The sequence below is a fragment of the Labeo rohita genome, chromosome 4 (genome assembly GCF_022985175.1).
Source record: "Labeo rohita strain BAU-BD-2019 chromosome 4, IGBB_LRoh.1.0, whole genome shotgun sequence".
Lineage (NCBI taxonomy): Eukaryota > Metazoa > Chordata > Actinopteri > Cypriniformes > Cyprinidae > Labeo > Labeo rohita.
In genome coordinates, this window is record NC_066872.1 from 40,923,662 (window position 1) to 40,944,734 (window position 21,073).

The 21,073-nt window shown below is 37.0% G+C and overlaps 3 protein-coding genes across 4 annotated transcripts; 2 read left to right on the plus strand and 1 right to left on the minus strand.

The window, feature by feature from the left end:
• Nucleotides 1–37: 37 nt before the first annotated feature.
• On the plus strand, nt 38–2,992 carry nudt5 (nudix (nucleoside diphosphate linked moiety X)-type motif 5). The gene is made up of 10 exons (XM_051108547.1): nt 38–154; nt 284–384; nt 633–700; nt 906–958; nt 1,036–1,143; nt 1,654–1,749; nt 1,837–1,938; nt 2,041–2,049; nt 2,137–2,190; nt 2,290–2,992. Exons 2-10 carry the CDS (start codon nt 334–336, stop codon nt 2,397–2,399), a joined length of 651 nt encoding a protein of 216 aa, XP_050964504.1. The 5' UTR covers nt 38–154; nt 284–333; the 3' UTR covers nt 2,400–2,992.
• A 1,291-nt stretch (nt 2,993–4,283) lies between these two features.
• Nucleotides 4,284–12,930, plus strand: mcm10 (minichromosome maintenance 10 replication initiation factor). The gene is made up of 18 exons (XM_051108611.1): nt 4,284–4,410; nt 4,828–5,061; nt 6,257–6,496; nt 6,578–6,776; nt 7,272–7,437; nt 7,541–7,708; nt 8,819–8,935; nt 9,021–9,214; nt 9,304–9,374; nt 9,460–9,573; nt 10,143–10,260; nt 10,479–10,692; nt 10,962–11,094; nt 11,179–11,312; nt 11,542–11,655; nt 11,981–12,126; nt 12,271–12,313; nt 12,590–12,930. The coding sequence occupies exons 1-18, from the start codon at nt 4,404–4,406 to the stop codon at nt 12,671–12,673; spliced, it is 2,496 nt and encodes an 831-aa protein (XP_050964568.1). The 5' UTR covers nt 4,284–4,403; the 3' UTR covers nt 12,674–12,930.
• Nucleotides 12,931–13,077: 147 nt separating this feature from the next.
• Nucleotides 13,078–17,999, minus strand: ucmaa (upper zone of growth plate and cartilage matrix associated a). 2 transcript variants are annotated; one of them, XM_051108613.1, is made up of 5 exons: nt 17,842–17,999; nt 17,480–17,536; nt 17,310–17,405; nt 15,769–15,867; nt 13,078–13,791 (listed from the first exon to the last, which is right to left on the minus strand). In XM_051108613.1, the coding sequence occupies exons 1-5, from the start codon at nt 17,897–17,899 to the stop codon at nt 13,694–13,696; spliced, it is 408 nt and encodes a 135-aa protein (XP_050964570.1). In that variant the 5' UTR covers nt 17,900–17,999; the 3' UTR covers nt 13,078–13,693. The 2 variants fall into 2 exon arrangements, with proteins under 2 accessions (XP_050964570.1, XP_050964569.1); XM_051108612.1 differs by having other exon boundaries at nt 17,310–17,408.
• Between the last annotated feature and the right edge of the window lie 3,074 nt (nt 18,000–21,073).

Sequence of the window (21,073 nt, forward strand, 5' to 3'; positions counted from 1 at the left end):
TACAGCTATAACTCGATCAACTAAACAAGAGTAGGAACTGTTTGAGTGGCGCACAAGTAGGCAGATACTTACTGAGCATGTGACTACTTGGAAGAAAACTAACTAAACTGGATAGATCACTGTGATTCATTTGACATACATTAGGAGTGGTCTGGTACGTACCTCACTGATTGAAACGACTTAGAAAGATCTAGCGTTACGTTTCTATGTATTAGCTGAAATAGACTATGGTGATCATGACAGCATCATGCGCCCTGTAACTTAATTTCTGTTGTACGTGCAGAATTACAGTAGCTGTTTCAGTGCTTAACCGTGACTGATCGCCTGCACATCATGAGCTCCCCTAAGAAAGCGACTACTGAACCTCAAGTCATCAAAGAGGAGGTAAGAATCTGTCTTAAAGTGATAGTTCACTCTTGAATGAAAGTACTGTCATCCTTTGCTCACCCACGTTGTTTCTATAGTGCATGTTTCCATAAACTGAATAATGCCCCAAACTTTCATTTTGCATAGCATTACGGGAAAAAAAAGAAATGTGAAGGTTAATTTTTGTGCAGACTGTCCCATTATGTTAATGTAATTCTCATGTGTGCTTTAAACATATAAACATATAAATAATGTGTTTTTGTTAGCTGATTGCAAGTGGACAATGGGTGAAGCTTGAGAAGACCACATATGTGGATCCCTCTGGAAGCACCAGGTATTGATCTGTGATTGTATGTGAATGATGTGTGACCTTTGACCTCTGGACTAAGTGGACGTAATGATACTCCACTGATTAGAATGATCTTGTTTACTGTTGCTTTTCATTAATCAATTGAATCAACCTAATGTTAGATAAATTGGTAGGTGCATGTGCAGGATATGATCTGTCCGTGTATTTTTGTGCATCTTTGTCTCTTCAGAACATGGGAAACCGCAAAGAGAACAACCCGAGTCGCAAACAGTGCAGCCGATGGTGTGTACAGTCTTATTTGAACAAATGTGTATGCGTTAAGGTTCTATCATTTTAATACGTTTTCAACTCATCTTAAGGTGTGGCAATCATTGCCCTTCTGAAGAGGACTCTACATAAAGACTGTGTCGTAATGGTGAAGCAGTTTCGACCACCCATGGGATGCAACACACTGGAGTTTCCCGCAGGTCTGATGATGCCAGGCTCAAATAAATGTCATGTAGCTTTAAATAGCACAGCCCTGCATCTTGACAAAAAAAAACTGCAATAATATTAACTAATTTTATGATGCTGGGTTCAAAACTATTAATAAAAATCTAACATCTAACTTACAATCTGCAAAGGAAAACTGCAAATCAGGATTAGGCATAAAATAATGTTTTAAGAATCATTCATACTTGTAAAAAAAAAAAAACAGCTTAAAAATTAAAGAACTAGTTGTAATTTGGAAATTATGCCAGTTTTTGTGGTGAATAAGGGATAATATGAGACGTATTCATCTTACGAGTGGTTGTCAAAAGCAAAAATGCTACAAAATGCATCATATTTTGTGAAAAAGTGTGACGAGCTAGAGCAAAAGAGACACTAGTTTTTGAATCAGCACTTAAAATTAGTAGAAAACAAGTATTGTATTGCATTCAGTAAGTGTGATGCAGGGTAGAAAGTTATTGATCATTCTCTGTGCATGAATATTTCAGGTCTGATAGATGACAATGAGACTGTTGAAACTGCTGCTCTGAGAGAACTAAAGGAGGAAACGGGTTACAAAGGAGAAGTAGTGGGTGTTACTCCAGGTACAGCTGCTGAAATATGTGTGGATGCCTGACAATGTATATAAACTTGCATATTTTAATTTTTTCATCTCATCTTCTGTCTTTTAGTCACATGTTTAGACCCAGGCTTGTCTAACTGCACCACACAGATGGTGATGGTACATATCAATGGAGATGACATTGAAAATATAAACCCCACTCAACAGCTGGGTGAGTGAAAGCGCATCAGGAAGCACTTTACTATTATTTAAGTCCAAATTGTGTTTTAAATGAATGCTTTCTTTTTCTTTTGTCTCCATTGTGCATGTCTAGGTGATGGAGGTATGTATTTGTTTTCAAAACAAAATACAAATCATCATTGTACTTTTTTTTTTTACTGAAAGTATATTATTGTTTGTATATGATTAGAATTTGTAGAGGTTATTCTTCTACCCCTGGATGAATTTCAGCAAAAAATTGATGGTGGGTGATCTTGCTGAATTTAATCTTACATTTATTTTTGTCAATATGTTTTGCTTTGATGTAATAAGCTGTCATTGTTCCTCTTTTTCATTTTTGTAGAGCTGCTGCAGAAAGAGAAAATCGTGGTGGACTCCAAGGTGTATATTTATGCTATGGGAATGTCGCAGGCCTACTTTAAACCCAGAGAGTTGCCTGTGCTGAAGCAGTGAGATGCACAAATCTCTCACCTGGAATACACTAAAGACAGACAAAGTTTGTCTGCTGTTAGACATTGTTGTGAGCTCATCAGAATGATGAAATCAACCAATACTTGACCATGGCCTTAGTGTTTTACCACGGTTGCCTGAACATTCCTAATAAACTAACAGTAGTTGATTAACAGGTATTTAGTGTTTGCACTGTTTTACAGTTCATTATTAAATATATGAATATACAGGAATTGACCAGACTAAAAGTGTAGGTCTATTCTGAGAATTGTTTGAATATGTCTATTGACCTGTAATAGCAAAAGAAAACCACAAAACAAAATAATACAATTATATTTATAGGTCACACAGTAAGACTCTATAGGAAAGATACTTTGTACTATGGGCAGATCTTGGCATAAATCTGACTCAAAAGGGTATTTTTGATGTACTGTATCTATACGGTCAGTAGCAGATTATTATATATTGTGTATCTAATTGTGCAACGAGCTGGTAATCCTAAAACATTACAGTTTGTGCTGGAAGATGTGTATGCAATGCTGTGTACCTGGATAACTGTATTAATTTTTTATCTAATAAATTTGACTTAAAATTTTGCATTTGTTCTTGTTCCTATAGATGTATATATGTGCACATATTGATTTTTTTAAGTTTATTGGATTGAATGATCTTACAACATGGCGCTAAGGGCTTGTATATTTATGTATATTTAGAATTTACATTTACTTTAAAGAATTAAGAAATTAATTCACTATAGATATTCAAATTATACATGTACACTACCAGTCAAAAGATTTTTGATGTTTTCTAAAGAAGTCTCGTCTGCTCACCCAGCATTTATTTAACCCAAAATAGAGAAAAATAATTTAATATTATTATTTATAATATTTAAAACAGTTAAGTACATTTTTTTCAGGATTCTTTGATGAATAGAAAGATCCAAAGATCAACATTTATCTGAAATAAAAAGCTTCTGTAACATTATACACTATACCATTAAAAAGCTTGGAGTCAGTATCATTTTATTTTATAGAAATTAATACTTTTATTTAACAAGGATGCTTCAAATTGATCAAAAGTGATGATAAAGACATTTATAATACTACAAAAGTTCTTTTGAACGTTCTGTTCGTCAGAGAAACCTTTAAAAAAATCTACTCAGCTGTTTTCCACATAATAATAATCATAAATGTTTTTTAAGCAGCAAATCAGAATATTAGAATGATTTCTAAAGAATCATGCAAGTGGAGTAATTATGCTAAAAATTCAGCTTTGAAATCACAGAAATAAATTACATTTTAAAATATATTAAAATAGAAAGGAGTTATTTTAAATAGTAAAAATATTTCACTATATTACTGCTTTTGCTGTACTTCGGATCAAATAAATGCAGGCGAGCAGAAGAGATTTTAAAAAATTAAAAAAACATTAAAAATCTTTTGACTGGTAGTATACAAACAATTAACAGTTAATAATAACTAATCTATTAATATTTTTGTCAAATTTATACAATTATTACAGCTTATTGTAATATGAATAATTTGTGATTCATTGTTTTAAGATGAAATTTCACTTTTATAAGTGAAATTTCTTGAATCCTATAGACAATACAGTCAGAACCAACCACTATTTTGGGCTGGAACACATTAAGCGTGGATTAAAAGTTTGAAAATGTAAATATAACCACGATAAACCCTCGTTGCGCTACAATAAAGAGTGAAAGATTTATGTTTTTTTTTTTTTTTAACAAAAGCTTTACGTAATTGTTATTTATTTATTGTTTGTTTGTACAACTGAGATGCTGTAATACAAAATAATTAAGCTTTTTTTAATGTTACTATTTTGTTATGGACAGGCACGAGGCGCTCTCGGGAAAGTGACCTAGTTCCGGGGTCCTGAATATTAAACACTTTTCGCGCCAACATTGAAACAGCCGCTGCTACGTCTGATCCAGCACTGGGATATTTAATCGGGTTCATTTAAAAACAAATCGAGAAAAAGCGAAGAATGACAGGTAAGCTCAGCAACATATTAGTACAAATGCTAAGTTAGTTTATTACTCTAAACTAGTGATCTAACCAAAGTTAGATGAGAAATGCAAGTCCCTGCAGTTCCCGGTAAAGCAATACGTGTAAATCTATGGTTTCTAGTAAAATATCTGATAAAAATGTATGATTTTGCAGTGTCATTTAATGCTCCATAATCATTATATCCTAATAAGTTGAATATATTGCTAAATTTGTCTAACTTAGTCGTGATTTCTTTGTCAAGAAGTTATTTTGTTTGCTGTTCTTGCTTATTTGCTATATAATTTTGACTATAGTGTATTCCTGTAGTTTGTGTTCATATGTAGTTTATGTATATGCTATGTGTTTATAGCTGTACCATGTAATTCAATTAAATGTGTCTGTGTTCATGTGTCTGACATCAGAGGAGGAGAATCTGGACATGTTGCTGTCTTTATTTGCGGAGAGTGAGAGCCAGGAACAGGAAGCTCCTGCCGCTGGAGAGGGCAGTGACAATCTGGACGACCTCTTTGATGAGGACGATGACGGCGATCCCTATATTGAGCCGGAGGAGGAAGAGGAAGAAGACGTGGCACCTGGAAAATCCAGCTCAGCTGAGGGGGACAGTGGCTTGAATAAGTCGCAGGAAGATCTGGAGGGTAAAGCTTTAGGCATGATTATAAATGCGCAGTAGAGGGTGACACGGGAGTGGATTTTCGAACCTCTCCCGTCCCACTCCCACAAAAAAAATCCCATCCCAATCCCACGAAAAAACTGGGAGAAAATCCCGTCCCGTCCCAATCCCAGAAGAATGACTCCCATTCCCTCCCACTCCCACATTATGTTTTTTTGGCCGGAATCTGCCAGTTACAGTAAAGAATACAGTACAGATCACAGTATGCCCATAACTTTTTTTTTTTTTTTTTTTTTTTACATTAGTTGAATAAAAATGCAAAATGTAGGGTTTTTTTATTGAACTGAAGGCCAACTTAAACTTGCACACATTAAATTTCATGTAAATAATTCATGCAAACACACGTTTACTATTTGAATTGGTCCATTTGAAAGTAGACATTTCACTCTATAGATATATTTTTCATGTTTCTAAAGCAAGTATACACGGAGTTTCGAAGTGACGCGCGCAAGTTCACAGAGACAGACAGCGCGTCCTTTTTGCTTTAATTAGTTTACAAAAGCGCAACATTTCCTTGTTTTTCTGAGTGCACACAAATAAATGTTGAGTCTTTACAGATTTGAAAGATGCCTATCACTCTTATCTGTATGACCAAAAATGACGGTATTTTAAGAGCAAGTGACCGCGTCGGCGCCTCTGTCATGCAGTACCGCGCTACTATTCGGCTTCCACACTCGCACTGACACTTCAATAGTGCACATTTTTCTAGGTTAACATTAGATTGAGCGGCCATGTAAACTTGCTACTACATACATCTTTCAAATGAAAAGCCATATGGTCGATGAATGATAGGTGAGCATTTGGATGTCCTGCTGTATTACCAGTCGTTAACGATCTGTCCGTGCTTAACCAGCATACAGAATGAGAGCATAAAGAGACAGGTCAGCTAGAATTAAGTTCAAAATTACAATATATTGTTTATAGTTTATTTATATAAAAGGTATATTTGTGTATAAAGTTGGGTTTCATAGCGTTACGATTCCCGGTCCCGCCCACTCCCGTTGAAATTTTTTCCTATCCCGTCCCAATCCCGTGATTATTAGTGATTTTGTTTCCCATCCCGCGGGATTCCCGTGGGATTCCCGAAAAAATGTCAGCCTCTAATGCGCAGGTTATGCATGTTTTGTTGTGTGCTGATCATGAGTGTATTTGTCTTCCAGCCGAGCTGAAATTAATGCAGCAGAAGATGCAAAAACTACAGCAGCAGCTGGAAGCCTCACAGAAGACTGCACAGCCTGAAAACAAACCCTCCGTTAAGAAACAGACTAAATCCTTAACATCACCTCAGGGGGTTTCCAAAACTCCTCCACCAAAACGACGGGACAGCGATGGCTCTCCTCCATCAGATGTCACGGCAAAGCTGAAAAACAAGCAGAGGATGGCTCACCAACCTAAAACAGGTGAATGTTGCAGTAATTCTTTTTGCTTTCAAAAACTAAAAATCATAAACGTTTAGTAAAACTATTTCTTTTGTAAACAAGCCACCTCAGAAAGGCAGACTCCTATTGGCCAGAGTATGAACAACTGCCCATCTCAGCCAATAAGAGAAAGCGCAAAAGTAAACAGCACTTTAAAGTCACCGCCCCCTATTAAGACTCCTCCCACTGTGCGTCAAGCCACGCCCCGTCCATCTGTCAGTCAAGAGGTTGCCGTCGAGAAATTTTCAGGTCTCAGACTCAGGTCAGTATTCTGTAATTGGCTTGTTCTAATGATTAATATTACTTTAATTGGATTTATTTTGCATAAAAGTATATCATTTAAGACAGCTTGATTTGGTGCTCAAGAAGCATGTATTATCAATGTTGAAAACGGTTTAATAATTATGTGGAATTCAAAAAATCTTAATTCTTTTATTTAGCAAAAACACATTAAATTGATCAAAAGTGACAGTTGTGACATTTATAATGTTACAAAACATTTATTTAAGATAAATCCTGTTCTTTTGAGCCTGAATCTGTTCAAAGAAATCTGATGCATCACGGTTTCCACAAAAATAATTTTTCAACATTGATAGCAAGAACCAGAATTAATACTTAAATGCTAATAGTAGTTGACAGTTACTCAGCATTACTGCTAAACATGTTAAAATATAAGTTATTTTAATTTGGAAATACATGACAATATTGGTGTTTTGTATTTTTCAAAATAAAATAAATTACAGCCTTTTTTCTGTAGGAAGCCACGCCTATCTTCCATAGACATTGAGCAAAAAATGGCCAGCCGCAGACTGATCAAGCTCTCTCAGTTGCCCGATCGACTGGCCAGGGACAATTTAGAGGACAGTGACTGGGTCACTTTCGCAGTGGTGATAAATAAAATCACCCCACAGAGCAAAAACAATGTAAGGGACCATCATTTCTGAGATCTGGTATTCTATATATGAATTACATATTGTATGTTTGTATACATGCTTGTATTTAATTATTTTTATTTTTTTTTTGTAGGGAAAAACTTTCAGCATCTGGAAGCTGAATGACCTTCATAATCTGGAAGTGAACGTGTCTCTCTTCCTGTTCGGGTCTGTTCACACAGATCTGTGGAAGACTGACACTGGGACAGTGATTGGCATCCTCAATCCCAACCCAATGAAGAACAAGGATGGTTCCAATGAGGTTTGTGTTTTAAAACCTCTCAATATCATATGTTTTATCCTTAAAAACAATAGGAACTAAAATTTGATTATTGCATCCTTAATAATTGATTGACTGGGACTAAAATAATATTTAATTTAATGTTGCATTATTGTTAATGTAAATTATTATTAATGTTTGCTCTTATTGTGAATGATTCTGCTGTGCATCTCAGGTTTTCCTGAATTGTTTATTAAAATGATACCTTTGCTTTTCGACATAATGTCAAGTCTTATTTAATTTATTAATTTTAATTTTTGATCATTAAATAAAATATAAATATTGAAAAACTTAAATCTTTCCAAAATAAAGTTTACATGCTTCCATTTAAAATGGAAAAAAGCGCATGACAAAATGACAAAATATAAATAAAAATGTAAAAGCAAAAGGTAATTTCAAATATTGATAAACACTTTTATAAAATATAATTAATACTAAAGTAATACAGTAGCGGTCTTAATGCATTGTTTTTTTCTTCCGGAGCTTCAGTGACCGTTTAAACCTTCTGTAATAGTTGCATATGAGTCCCTCAGTTGTCTTCAGTGTGAAATGATGGATTTCAAAATCATACAGTCATTGTTGGAATGGGTTCAAATACACAAAATTGCTGGGAAACCAAAGAATTTGTGGGACCTGAAGGATTTTTCTTCAGCAGGCAGTTTAACTGTTCAGGACAAACAAGGGACTCATGAATAACTATCGCTAAACAAACAAACAAACAAAAACAGCTGTGGGTTATTCAGGTAAAAAACACAGTCAAGTGTATGTAAACTTTTGAATGGGGTCATTTTTATAAATTCAACTATTATTTTCTCTTGTGGACTATATGTAAACATCTTTTATGTGAAATATCTTATTCAGGTCAGTATTAAATAAAAAATAACATGCATTTTGTATGATCCCTCTTATTTTGGTAAAATAATGAACATTTTGCTGATTCTGAAAAGGGGGCTGTAAACTTTTGGCCTCAACTGTATACATTCTAAAATTATACATAATGCCTTTTTAAATCCAAATTATAGTAAAACAACTTAAGAACAACGTTTCATGTTCATGTTAATGACAGTAATGTGGTATGTTCATTTTCTCCAGCTCTGCCTGACAGTGGATCACCCACAGAAGGTCCTTATAATAGGAGAAGCCATGGACTTTGGCACATGCAAGGCTAAAAAGAAGAACGGAGATTCTTGCACTCAGCTAGTCAACTTGGTGAGTCTCCAAGCATGTCTAAACATCATGCTTTACTATAGTAATTCATAATCAACAAATTCATTACTTCTGTTTGCTTTAACAGTACGAATGCCAGTACTGCCAGTACCACGTTAAAGCCCAGTACAAGAAAATGAGCTCAAAGAGGGCGGAGCTTCAGTCCAGCTTCACAGGCTCCGCCCCTGGCAAAGGAAGGGGGCGGGGCAGCTTGAGGGAGCGCCTGTGCCAATCTGATTTCCACTACGGCGGCATGTCCTCGCTCGCCTGTGCGCCCTCGATGTGAGTTCACTGCCTCTTTTTATGTCCGTCACCTCCCTTTAAATCCACCCAAACCCTAAAGTTATTGCATGAATCTTTTATTTTGACAGGTCTGCCCCACAGCCAAAGAAACAACCCACTATACAGTCTGTTTTGGCATCTATCCCAACTAAGAAACTTGGTAATCTTGTTGTTTAGTACGCTTCTTTTTTTTTTTTTTTCCTTTAAATGGCTGTTCATGTTTTTTTAAACAAGTCTTCTTGTAGTTCTAAATTCAGGTGAGGTGTCGGGCTGTTCAGACGACTTCAAAGGCCTGATGTGTATGCCGACGCCTGGAGCTCTTAATATTAAGAAACATTTAGGACAAGCCAAGAATACAGGTAATTTTAAAGAGATAATTACTCCAGCAATTAAACTTCTGTCACTGTTAACACACCCTTATGTTGTTCCAAAGATAACTTCAAATCTCATTTACACTTGTGCATATTCAAACCATACGCCGTCACGCCAGATTTGACATCAAACACTGTTGGTTTTCATGGGTTTTATGCAATTTGAGATGGTCTGGTTGCACTTCTATTAAATATGAATGTTCTCTGATGCTGCAGTACTATTTTGTGCCAGCAGATGTCTGTCGAATGCCACCTTACAATTGTCATGCAAAGAAATAAACCAAAAGCAAGCACATTTATGTCACTGGAATGTAAGCAGGGTTTCTGTGACTCTTAAAATGATACAAATTAAGGTCTAAAAAGGTACTAAACCAGAGCAGAAAGTCTCATATTTATAAAGTCATGGGATTAAAGACATTTCCACTGGAAAACAAGTCAAGTCTTTTTATTTGCATCAATTCTACCTTTCATAAAACCTACAGAAATCCTGTGAATGCCCTCAGTGCATACTAATAACCATGCAAATCTAATCTCCAACTTTCCTTTATTTAATTTAGCTGTTGCAGGATCTTCAGTTCAGTCTATATCTGCATCTGACCTGCTCAAGCAGCAGAAAGAACAGCACCAGGAGAGAATGTTGGCTCGAAAGAAGCGGGCGGAAGAGATTCAGAAGAGGTGAGAGGCATTTGTTCTAGTTTGTTGCTTTAACAACTTGCATTTGTTTTGCATTACATTTGGAAGCTGATACATTGTTTATTGTTTCCATATTGAATTTATGGGGTGATTGTTGGCTCCAGCTTCTATAAACTTGCAAATTCTTTGTGTTTATGATTAAGACCCTTAACGTTTCCCTATAGTATATGTACTATAAATATTAACTCTTCTCTATCCAGGGTGCTTCAGAATAGTGCTCCCTCCCAGCCGAATGTAAGCAGGGGTCCCTTGCTCTCCCCGAAAGCAGCCTTAGAGGTTCCAAAAGGGTCGCCCGGCATCACGTCCCGTCTCTCAGGCCCTCCTGTGCCTACGCTAGGCCGTGGCTTTTCAGAAGGAGAGGACATCCTCCTTGATCTGTCTCCACCTTCATCAAAGGGCCTCTCAGCCACAAAGGTACTGTTTTGGGAAAGTGCTCCATCATTAAAGAATATTTTCAATTCCAGAACATTTTTGTTGCAGTGTGTCTTTTTTGTTTCTAATTTGAATTTGATGTAAATTTGCAAATAAAAAGTAAAAACTTTTTGTGAACTTCCCTAAACTATTCATTAAATTAAAAAAAAAAATATATATATATATATGCTGTAATACCTTACAGTCTCCTCTAGGTCCCTAGATTTGTTTTCTGGAAAAAAAATAGCTTTTTTTGTGGTTTTTTTGCTTAGTTGGCAGCCATGAGGAAACTCCAAGCTAAAGGCTCCGTTATCATTAAAGATGACCCGAATGCTGTAAAACGCAAGCGAGCCAGCAGCGATGACATCGCAGATCGAGTAGAGCGGAATCTCTCCACATCTAAAGGTACAGATACATCAGTTTTATGACTAACTGTTTACTTGTTTGTTTTTCTCAATGGCACTTATTCTTCTAAATCTCCATCGGCAGTATCAGATGAAAACTCAACTGCTGAGGAGGAGCCAGCTCAGAAAAAGAGGCGGGAACAGCTAGAGTACATCCAATCGGAGGAGTTTCAGCGCATCCTCAACGCCAAGTCCTCAAACTCATGGATGATGGGAGAGGTGTGTATCTTGGCTGAACTTCACTTCGCATGTGTTTTGATATGAATGTCAGTGCTTTGATATGTGATGATGTCACAGTTGGTGGGCGGAGCCTACGGTGAGATCTGGCCAGATTGCTTTGTTTGCTTTGGATTCTGATGTGTTTCTTTTGCCACATGCAATATGAAATGATGGAAGTCATGTCCCAGTGGAGCTTGCATGCGTGTTTGACCAAATTTCATGCGTGTAGATTGAGGAACGGGCCATGCAGGAGTATTTTGAGCCGCTGGTGCAAAAAGAAAAGATGGAGGAGAAGATGAAGAGCATCAGGGAAATGAAGTGTCGGGCCGTCACCTGCAAAACCGTAAGTCAATAAATTTGCAACTTGAATTTTGAAATTCAAGTGGTCCACTTGAAAATCCCTGTGGAGTGGAAACAGTGTGTCTCATTCAGGTCCTTACGAAAACAGAGTGATTTCTCCTGCGTCATTAGTAGTTAAGCAGTATTTATTCACAGCAAGTCATAATGACAAACATAATTTGTGACATAATACCTCAATAAATGATGTTCAACAGGAAGGCAAACCTCTCTAAGATGCTAATTAGACAATTACGCTGTTTTGGACTGATTACACCTGTAAATCACGGCCTGTTTATGCGGTTAAGTTCATGAGCCCCTCTCGCCCGCAGTGTAAATACACCCACTTTAAACCAGCCGACCGCTGTGTGGAGGAAAAACACGACTACCACTGGCACGACGCCATCAAGCGCTTCTTCAAATGCCCCTGTGGGCAGAGAAAGATCTGCCTGGCACGGATGCCACATGGAGCCTGCAGGTAAGGGGACAAGGCAGTACTTTTATTATACATGTTACATTTATATAAGACGTTTGACAGCATACTGATATTTTAATACTTAACTGTCAGTTTAATATTTGTATTTGCATGTTGTAATTGCATAAATTTTACTTTCCATTTTAGCCATTGTGGCCTTTTTAAGTGGGAGAGAGATGGCATGTTAAAGGTACGGTTTCAATTTTTTACTTTTTTGTTATTGTTTTACTTACTTTTATTTATTTTATTATTTGTTTTGTGACTCCTTGATTCTGATTGCTTGACACAAGTTACAACTGAATTCATTAAATGTTCTATATCTGCAATCTATATTTTAGTGTTATTTTAATATTTATATAGTGTTATAGTACATTAATATTTTGAGTTGGCTTTTCAATTTCAGTTTTCCGTCTTTCAGTGTATTTGGGAACTCGCTCCAGTTTTGACCCGTCTCTTATTTTTACAGGAGAAAAAGGGACCCAAAATAGGAGGAGAGCTACTGATGACACGCGGAGAGGAACAGCCCAAATTCCTCAACAGTTTAAAGTAGAGTCAGCTGTCCCGTGTGTGACCTGAGCCCAGTCTCACAGAACAGGAGGCTTGGATCATGTCTTCATAATCAGAAAGTTACATTTGAGTTGGTCTTAGTGACTTAGTGTTTGTCTGTTGTCTATATATGTTGTTTTAAGATAAGCTATCAAGCCTTTTTAAATGTACATGTAAATATTCTTATGTACTGTTATTATTTTAATATTATTAACCATGCCAAGTGACACACCTGAATTAAACAATACTGAGTGAACTTGCTGTGTTGTGAACGTTCTCATATTGATTTGACTGGAGTGACTGGCACACATGCTAAATCTTGTCCGTCTCACACCCCTGTGTGCTCTTCTTTAAGCAGTAGGAGTGGCAGGAAGTCGTTCTCCTGTCAGTCAGGTGCATGTGAGATTCGGGCAACGGCACCAAAGCTCAGGAAAGTCGATAAATCTTTCCACTTGTTTCTTTCTCCCTTATTTTCCCATCTGTCTAAACTCTCAGCACAGGAATGTCACTCTGTTGCCAGCAAATACTGCCTTGGAATTAATATCCCGTCTGTAGGCACACAAACCTGGGCTTTTTTACTATATGTACCATATTTATGAGTTTACAAGATGTTGCCATAAGCCTGGGTTTTTAATTATTCTGGTTAGGTTTTATATCGAATCCTCATTAATGTGGAAAATGAGATGAGCTTTAGTCACACATCAGTATAGAGCAAATGTTATTAAAAAGGGAGGTCAGATGACAGCTGAATGTAATTACTGAAGAAGGAAATACGAGTTGCTCTTAGAAAAAAGCTTAAAAACACAAACTAATGAATGTTGTGATAAAGAGACCAGTATTAAGATAGCACTTAAGATAGCAGCTAGAACAGAGGGGGGAAAAGTCACATTCTAAACACACAAACCCTTTTATTATACATGTAGTAAGAGCTTTAATTCTGTAAGTGCTTATATGCTTTGAATAATTATATTACGTCATGAAAGTATCGCTCAAATGATGCTTATCCACTTTCCAAGGCATGTGCTCAGACGTAGCGGCGGTGGTGAGGGTATCGTGGGTATTGACCATCATAGTGGAATTCTCTCCACTGCTCGTTCCTCTCTCTGGTCCTCTCGTACTGCTCTGTTGATACAAAAGACAGACATATTTAAAATTTAGCATTACACTTTCTCACCATCAGATCCTCTGCAGTAAATGGGTGCCGTCAGAATGAGAGTCCAAACAGCTGATAAAAACATTACAATAATCCACAAGTAATCCGCACCACTCCGGTCCCATCAGTTAACATCTTGTGAAATGGACGGCTGTGTGTTTGTAAGGAACAAATCCTTCATTAATACCTGTTTTAAACTCAGTCTGTTGCTTCTAGTTGAAAAATGGGTCCATAACATTGCTTTGTTTCATGAAAAAGCCATCTTTTTTGAATCAGGACAGAAATACGCACAGCATAAACAGTCCAAAACCTTTCTAAACAAATATGTTTGTGAGAGGACAACAAAGAATGGACTTTTTTTGCTGAAGAAAGCATTATTAAAACCAGTTAAATCTGTTTAAAAGCCTTAAAGGAGCAGTTCACTTCCAGAACAAAAATTTACAGACAGTGTACTCACCTCTGTGTCATCCAAGATGTTCATGCCTTTCTTTCTTCAGTCATAAAGAAATAGTTTTTTTGAGGAAAACATTTTAGGATTTCTCTCGGTAGAATGGACTTCTATGCTGGTCACGAGTTTGAACTTCCAAAATGGAGTTTAAATGCAGCTTCAAAGGGCTCTAAACGATCCTGGCTGAGGAAGAAAGGTCTTATCTAGCAAAACGTTCAGTTATTTTCCTCAAGTGCTCTCTTGTCTAGATCTGTGTGAACTTCGAGAGTGTATTCCGGGTCAATACAGTTAGGGCATGTCTGAAAACTCCCATCTCATTTTCTCCTCCAACTTCAAAATCATCCTACATCACTGCAGAAGTACCGTCCCAGTGTTTAGAAAGTGAACATGCAAAGATGATCAAATGACCTTTACAAAAAAAAAAAAAAAAAAAAAAAAAAAAAAAAGGTAAAACAGCTATTTAGGATGATTTTGAAGTTGGAGGAGAAAATGAGATGGGAGTTTTTCAATATACCCTAACTGTATTGACCCAGATTACACAGAGTTCACACAGAGCTAGACAACACGAGCATTTGAGGTTAAAAAGTATCTAAATTGTATTTTATATAGAAGATAACCAATCATTTCACTAGATAAGACTCTTCATCCTCGGCTTGGATTGTTTAAAGTCTTTTGAAGCTGCATTTAAACTGCATTTTGGAAGTTCGAACTCACGGGCACCATAGAAGTCCACTATATGGAGAGAAGTCCTGAAATGTTTTCCTCAAAAAACATAATTTCTTTATGACTGAAGAAAGAAAGACATGAACATCTTGGATGACAAGGGGGGTGAGTACATTATCTGTAAATTTTTGTTCTGGAATTGAGCTACTCTTTTAATGATGGATTTGTTTATACAAACTCGTAGCTTTTTGTTTCACAAGATGTTAATTGCTAGTACTGGAGTCATGTGGATTACTTGTAGATTGTGATGATTTTATCAGCTGTTAGGACACTCATTCTAACGGCACCCATTCACTGCCATTGGTGAGCAAAATATGTAATGCTAAATTTCTCCAAATCTGTTTTGGTGAAGAAAAAAACTGTTAAGTCTAAAATAAATTTACTATTGGTACTTCCAATTATGATTTTCATCAAAAATGAATTCAAGTTTAAAAAAAAAAAAATCATTATGTAGAAACAGTAACTATAAAAACTACCGAATGGAATTTTGGGTTAAACTATGGAATGTTGCTCGGAACATTCTAATTTTCAAATTAAAACTGAAGCCCAAAATTACTGTTTACTTTCAAATCAGTGAAGGAATCCAATGTCTAGTGTACAGGATTATAATTTCCAATCATTGGCACAGGTTGTCTGAGAGGCTCAAATCCACTGCTGTCATCAGCCTCTTATTACTCCAGCAGTCCTGTCTGTGAACTCTATCCCGTAGAGGCTTTGAGCAGTATGTTTCTCGTTTTTGGAAGCCAAGAAAATCAAACAGGTAGATCAGTCTCACCATCACGCTCCTCCTCTAAATAGTTCTCGTGTTCGTCGTGTTGTTCCTCTAAGTGCTCTCTCCTTCGCTCGTTCGCAGCCATCTTCAGTCTCTGCTCCGCTAAAAATTAGTAAAAACAGCAAGGAATTTAGTATACAAAAATGAGATACTATTTAAAAAATATTTTTAATGTTTTATCCTCATCATTGCTGCATTTATTTGATCAAAAATGATGAAATATTATGAAATATTACAATTTAAAATTATAATTTAATATAGTTTAACATGTAATTTATTCCTGTTATGAAACACTGAATTTTCAGCATTCTGTAAAACTGCTTTGGGATTTCCTGAAACAATTATACAAGAGCAGTTAAGCATCTTCTATCTTTGCAATCTTGTATATTTTCTCTTGCTCTCATCTCTAGAGACGTCCTCAAAAGCTCTAGACTGTACAGCATAAACAGGTTTAGGGGTGACACACACTCCTATAAACCAACTGACAGCAGCTCACAGATATTAGCAAATTGGGTGCCAAAAATAATCTGGGTTTCGCTCACTGTCTTTCTTTCTCCATCGTGAGAGAGGTTGGTTTAGCTCGTGTCTGCACATTCCACTCTCGAGCCCCAACTGCTTTAACTCCTCCAACCTGCAGTTTCTGCTGCTGCACCATCACACACACATACTGCTGACAATTTAAAATACACTACAGTAAAACTTTTCCAGTCGTAGGTTGACAGGGCAAAGGACAGCCTGATGGCTTTTGGACGAGTGTCAGTATGTATGTGTATGCGTCTGTGGGAGAGAGAGAGAACACTGCTCCATACTGTCCTGTTGGACCTTTTAGTCCAATGCTTTTGACTCAGTGCCTCCCACTGTCCAAGATAATATCCAAACATATTTCCTCTGGATTTTTTTTGCTTGCTGAATAAATTCAAAATGTTGTGCTGGAGAAAAAAGTAAAAGGGTAATTGCGACTTATCTCACAATTGAGATTTTTTTTTTCTGAAAAATTGAGATATAAACCCAGAATTGTAAGGAAAAAAACATCGCTGTTGTGAGGAAAAAATAAAAAATTGTAAGAAAAGTTCACAATGACCTGTTTTAAAGTTTTATTCCTTATCAGAAAAAACACAGTTGTGCTATGCAAACTCAGAATTGAGAAGAAAAGTCAAAACTCTGAGATAAACTCAGTTCTAAATTTGTATTTTGTAATTTTGACCTTTTTCTCCCAGAATTAAGAGAAAAAAAAGACATTGTAAGATAAAAAAAAACATATACATATATATATATATAAGTAAGTTTTTTTATATATATATCTGAAGGAATGACGTCAAAGAAGACTCTTTGATTTCCTCACATCTGCATCCCATTGTGGTGTGCATTAGCATAAATTTAATGTGAATACAATACTGGTTGATTACTTAACGTTGACTAAGCTCTTTAATTGTTAAACTACATATTAAGAGTTTAACTGTCCCTTCATTTTGATTAAACCTACAAAGATGATGAGAAAAGCAGAACTGAGATGGAAAACATTAGGACAGTTTTACTGCACTCACCATAGTACTCTTCATAAGTTCCCGGGGATCTGCGACCACGCCGTTTGAAGAAGTTTGAGGCATCAGATGCTGGCATGAAAACTTGTTTAGATGCTCCTGCTAAAGCAATGGAGTTAGAGGAGAGACAGCATGTGGGAGTTGGATTTGGAGTGTGTGTGTGCTGAACTCACCTTTAGCTTCACTGTCTTTTCCATCTTTAACAGCTGCACTTTCAACCCCGGCCAGAACTAATAGGAGAGATAGTGTACTTTTTTAGTTTTTCTGTCAAGGTCTGTCAAAAAATTCTTCTGATGTGAAATTTCATAGCTCGTATATATCATATGTGAAATGTGTTTCATAGAAATGTTATTTTTAGAGTTCAAGTGCATCAAGAAATGAAAGAAATCTTTGAACCAAAATGTTTGTTAATTTCACTTTTTACCCATCTCTAAATGAGTTGTCATGAACTTATACTGTTTTTATGTAAAACACAATTTCAGTATATCTAATGGGAAACAAATCTACAAAGTATTGATAGGTAATAGGTACTCACCAATTAGAATAAGGACTGTGGGCAGCAGAGTGAGCAGGACAGTATGAGTCCCGGCCATCCTTTAGAAGATGAGTGTGTCTTATGCAGATATCAGAACCACAGCAGAGAGTCCTGAAACCTGAGAGAGCGTGCGTGTGTGTGTGTGTAGGACAGAGAGAGAAGAGGGAAGGCAATGGAAAGGAGGGGGAGCTGGAATTTTAGTGGCCCAGGGGAACGCAGGAGGGGCAAGGAAGGAAGACACGGACCCCAGTGCACACCCACTGATCAGACCTTCGGTGTGCATAACAGCCTCTATAATCACTGACTGTTACTGTCCTTTTAGATCTGGCAGGTTTACAGTTTAGTGTCAGGTTTCCACTCCAATAAAATAAATGAACAGCAGATCGAGCGTGTGCGATGGATCTCTCAAGCAGCTACTCATCAGGATTAAGCTGATTAACTAAATATCATCACTTTCACCCAGCAAAATTTGTCTGTCTGTAGTTCTATCTAGCTGTCTGTAGTTCTGTCTATCTGTTGTTCTATCCTTCTGTAATTCTGTCTGTCTGTAGTTCAGTCTGTCTATCTGTCCATAGTTGTCTATCTGTCTGTAGTTCTGTTTGTCTGTAAATCTGTCTGTAGATCTGTCTGTGGTTCTGTCGACCTGTCTGTAGTTCTGTCTGTAGATCTGTCTGTAGTTCTATTTATCTGTCTGTAGTTCTGTCGACCTGTCTGTAGTTCTGTCTATTTCTGTCTGTAGTTTTGTCTGTAGTTCTGTCGACCTGTCTGTAGTTCTGTCTGTCTATTTATCTGTCTGTAGTTCTGTCTGTCTGTTCTGTCTGTCTATCTGTAGTTATATCTGTCTATGTCTGTAGTTCAGTCTGTTTATCTATCTGTAGTTATATCTATCTATCTGTCTGTCTGTCGTTCTGTCTGTCTGTAGTTCAGTCTGTTTATCTATCTGTAGTTCTGTTTTTCTGTCTGTAGTTCTGTCAGTCTGTCTGTAGTTCTGTCTATCTGTCTACCTGTCTGTAGTTCTGTCTATTTATCTGTCTGTAGTTCTGCTGATCTATCTGTCTGTAGTTCTGTCTATCTCTCTGTAGTTCTATCTGTCTGTTCTGTCTATGTGTAGTTCTATCCGCCTGTCCATCTGTTTTTTGTCTGTCTGTAGTTCAGTCTGTTTATCTATCTGTAGTTCTGTCTCTCTGTCTGTAGTTCTTTCTGTCTATAGTTCTTTCTGTCTGTCTGTAGTTCTATCTGTCTGTCTACCTGTCTGTAGTTCTGTCTATTTATCTGTCTGTAGTTCTGTCTACCTCTCTGTAGTTCTGTCTGTTCTGTTTTTCTGTCTATGTGTAGTTCTGTCTGTCTGTCTATCTGTTTTTTTTTGTCTCTCTCTGTAGTTCTGTCTATCTAGTTGTCTGTCTATCTGTAGCTCTGTCTGTAGTTCTGTCTATCTGTAGTTCTATCTGTCTGTCTGTCAGTCTGTAGTTCTGTTTTTGTCATTTTGTCAGTATATCTGTCTGTTTGTAGATCGAAAACAGCCAAAATTGGTCAAAAAACATCCGGGTCAAAGGCGACTGTCATATGTTGCATATTACTACACATCTACATATCTTAAGAACATACTTTAACAGCTGAGAGGCCCACCTGGAGCCAGGCTTGGATAAACATATCACTATACACAAGAATGATCATTTAGTCTCCAGCTAGTCTGTATCTAAAAGGAAATGGACAGAAAGAGAGAGAATTAGAGTAACAACTAGCAGACAGAATGTCAGGAAATGAGAAACAGACATGCTGATAGATTAGAGTGAAGATAAAAGCTATATGTCGCTTCTTAGATTGGCTTCTGCCTCCGTTTCTCAACGCTTATCAAAGTATATCAAACTCTACAAAGAAAAACCTGCATGTGATTTTACCCTTTCTGGGTTGGTTTGGCTATAGGGTGTGTGTGTGCATTTATGAGGCATTTTTCCATGCTGTGTAAATGGATTCCTGGATGTCTGGATACCATCCAGGTATTTTCTTCGGTTCCAAGTCTCCATAAGGCAGACACCCCAGGAAACAGTAGTGATCCCAGCTATTCTCCATTCTCCATAACACACATAGACAGCATGTGAAATACAATTCCAGGCATAAGATGACTTTTTCAAGGTTCCTCCATTAAAAACAGCCTCTCTGCTCTGGAGAATCACTCTTTCCCAAGAAGACACCTATTAAGTGCAAAAGTGGGTTCCCTCTCAGAGGAATTGTTCACCCACACACTATAACCCTGTTATTAACCCTTATGTTGTTTTTACATTTGTGTATATTCAAATGCGATTTGTTTTGAGCCACTGTGTATCATACAGACCAATTTTATGACGCTTTTGTTGGTCATTTTTGGAGCTTGACAGCCCGTTTCTTTTTGATGTTTGAAAAAAAGAGCAGCATGAACATTCTGCTAAACATCTTCATGCAGATTTGGAACAACATGATGGTTAAATGCCAAAATTTTAATTTTTGGGTTAACTATCCCTTTAAACTTAATCTAGTGAGTTTAGCCAGGGCAATTTCTTAACTGTGAACAATGCTGAACCAAACTCACCGCTCCAGTGTTTATTTCTGTGGAAGTTGTTGATAGGGTGTAGTCTGAATTGGTCTGAGGGAGTTTGTACCATGGACCACTTTAAATAGCCTGAATAGCCACTTTCATTCAGCACACTTACCTATTTGCCAAAAGCAATTTGATTTCAATGAAGACTGCAGTCTGGGCACGTATGGTGTTTATTATATACGCGTATGCAGAGAGAGAAACAAACAAGCGTTCATGGGCTGCTCCTAAAGTGCCCACTTATTCTGCTTTTAATCAGCATGATCAAAGATTTGGATTGCAGTAAGCTGGTAAATATATAAATAGATTGTGTATTTCGCTCACATCTACTTAATCGAGATTGGAAAACCACTCATGCTTAATCCAAACGAAGGCCACTATTGCGCAATGTGCGCATGAAAAACATGCGCATGCTCGCAATAAAATTAAGGTTGAGGTTACTGGGCAAGTGCACATCAATAATGCGTCGTTTTTGTCACGCTAGGGTTGGGGTAAGTGTAGATGTTAATAAAACAGAATGTGGTAATTTATTGTTATTTTATGGCAAGATTTTGCGACATTTACTGCCGTATCTGTATCCCTTTTAGCCACAGCTGAAAATGTACCTGTGCACACAGAAAAGGTTTATTAGGGGTTCAAGCGCATAGTGCTGAAACCCTG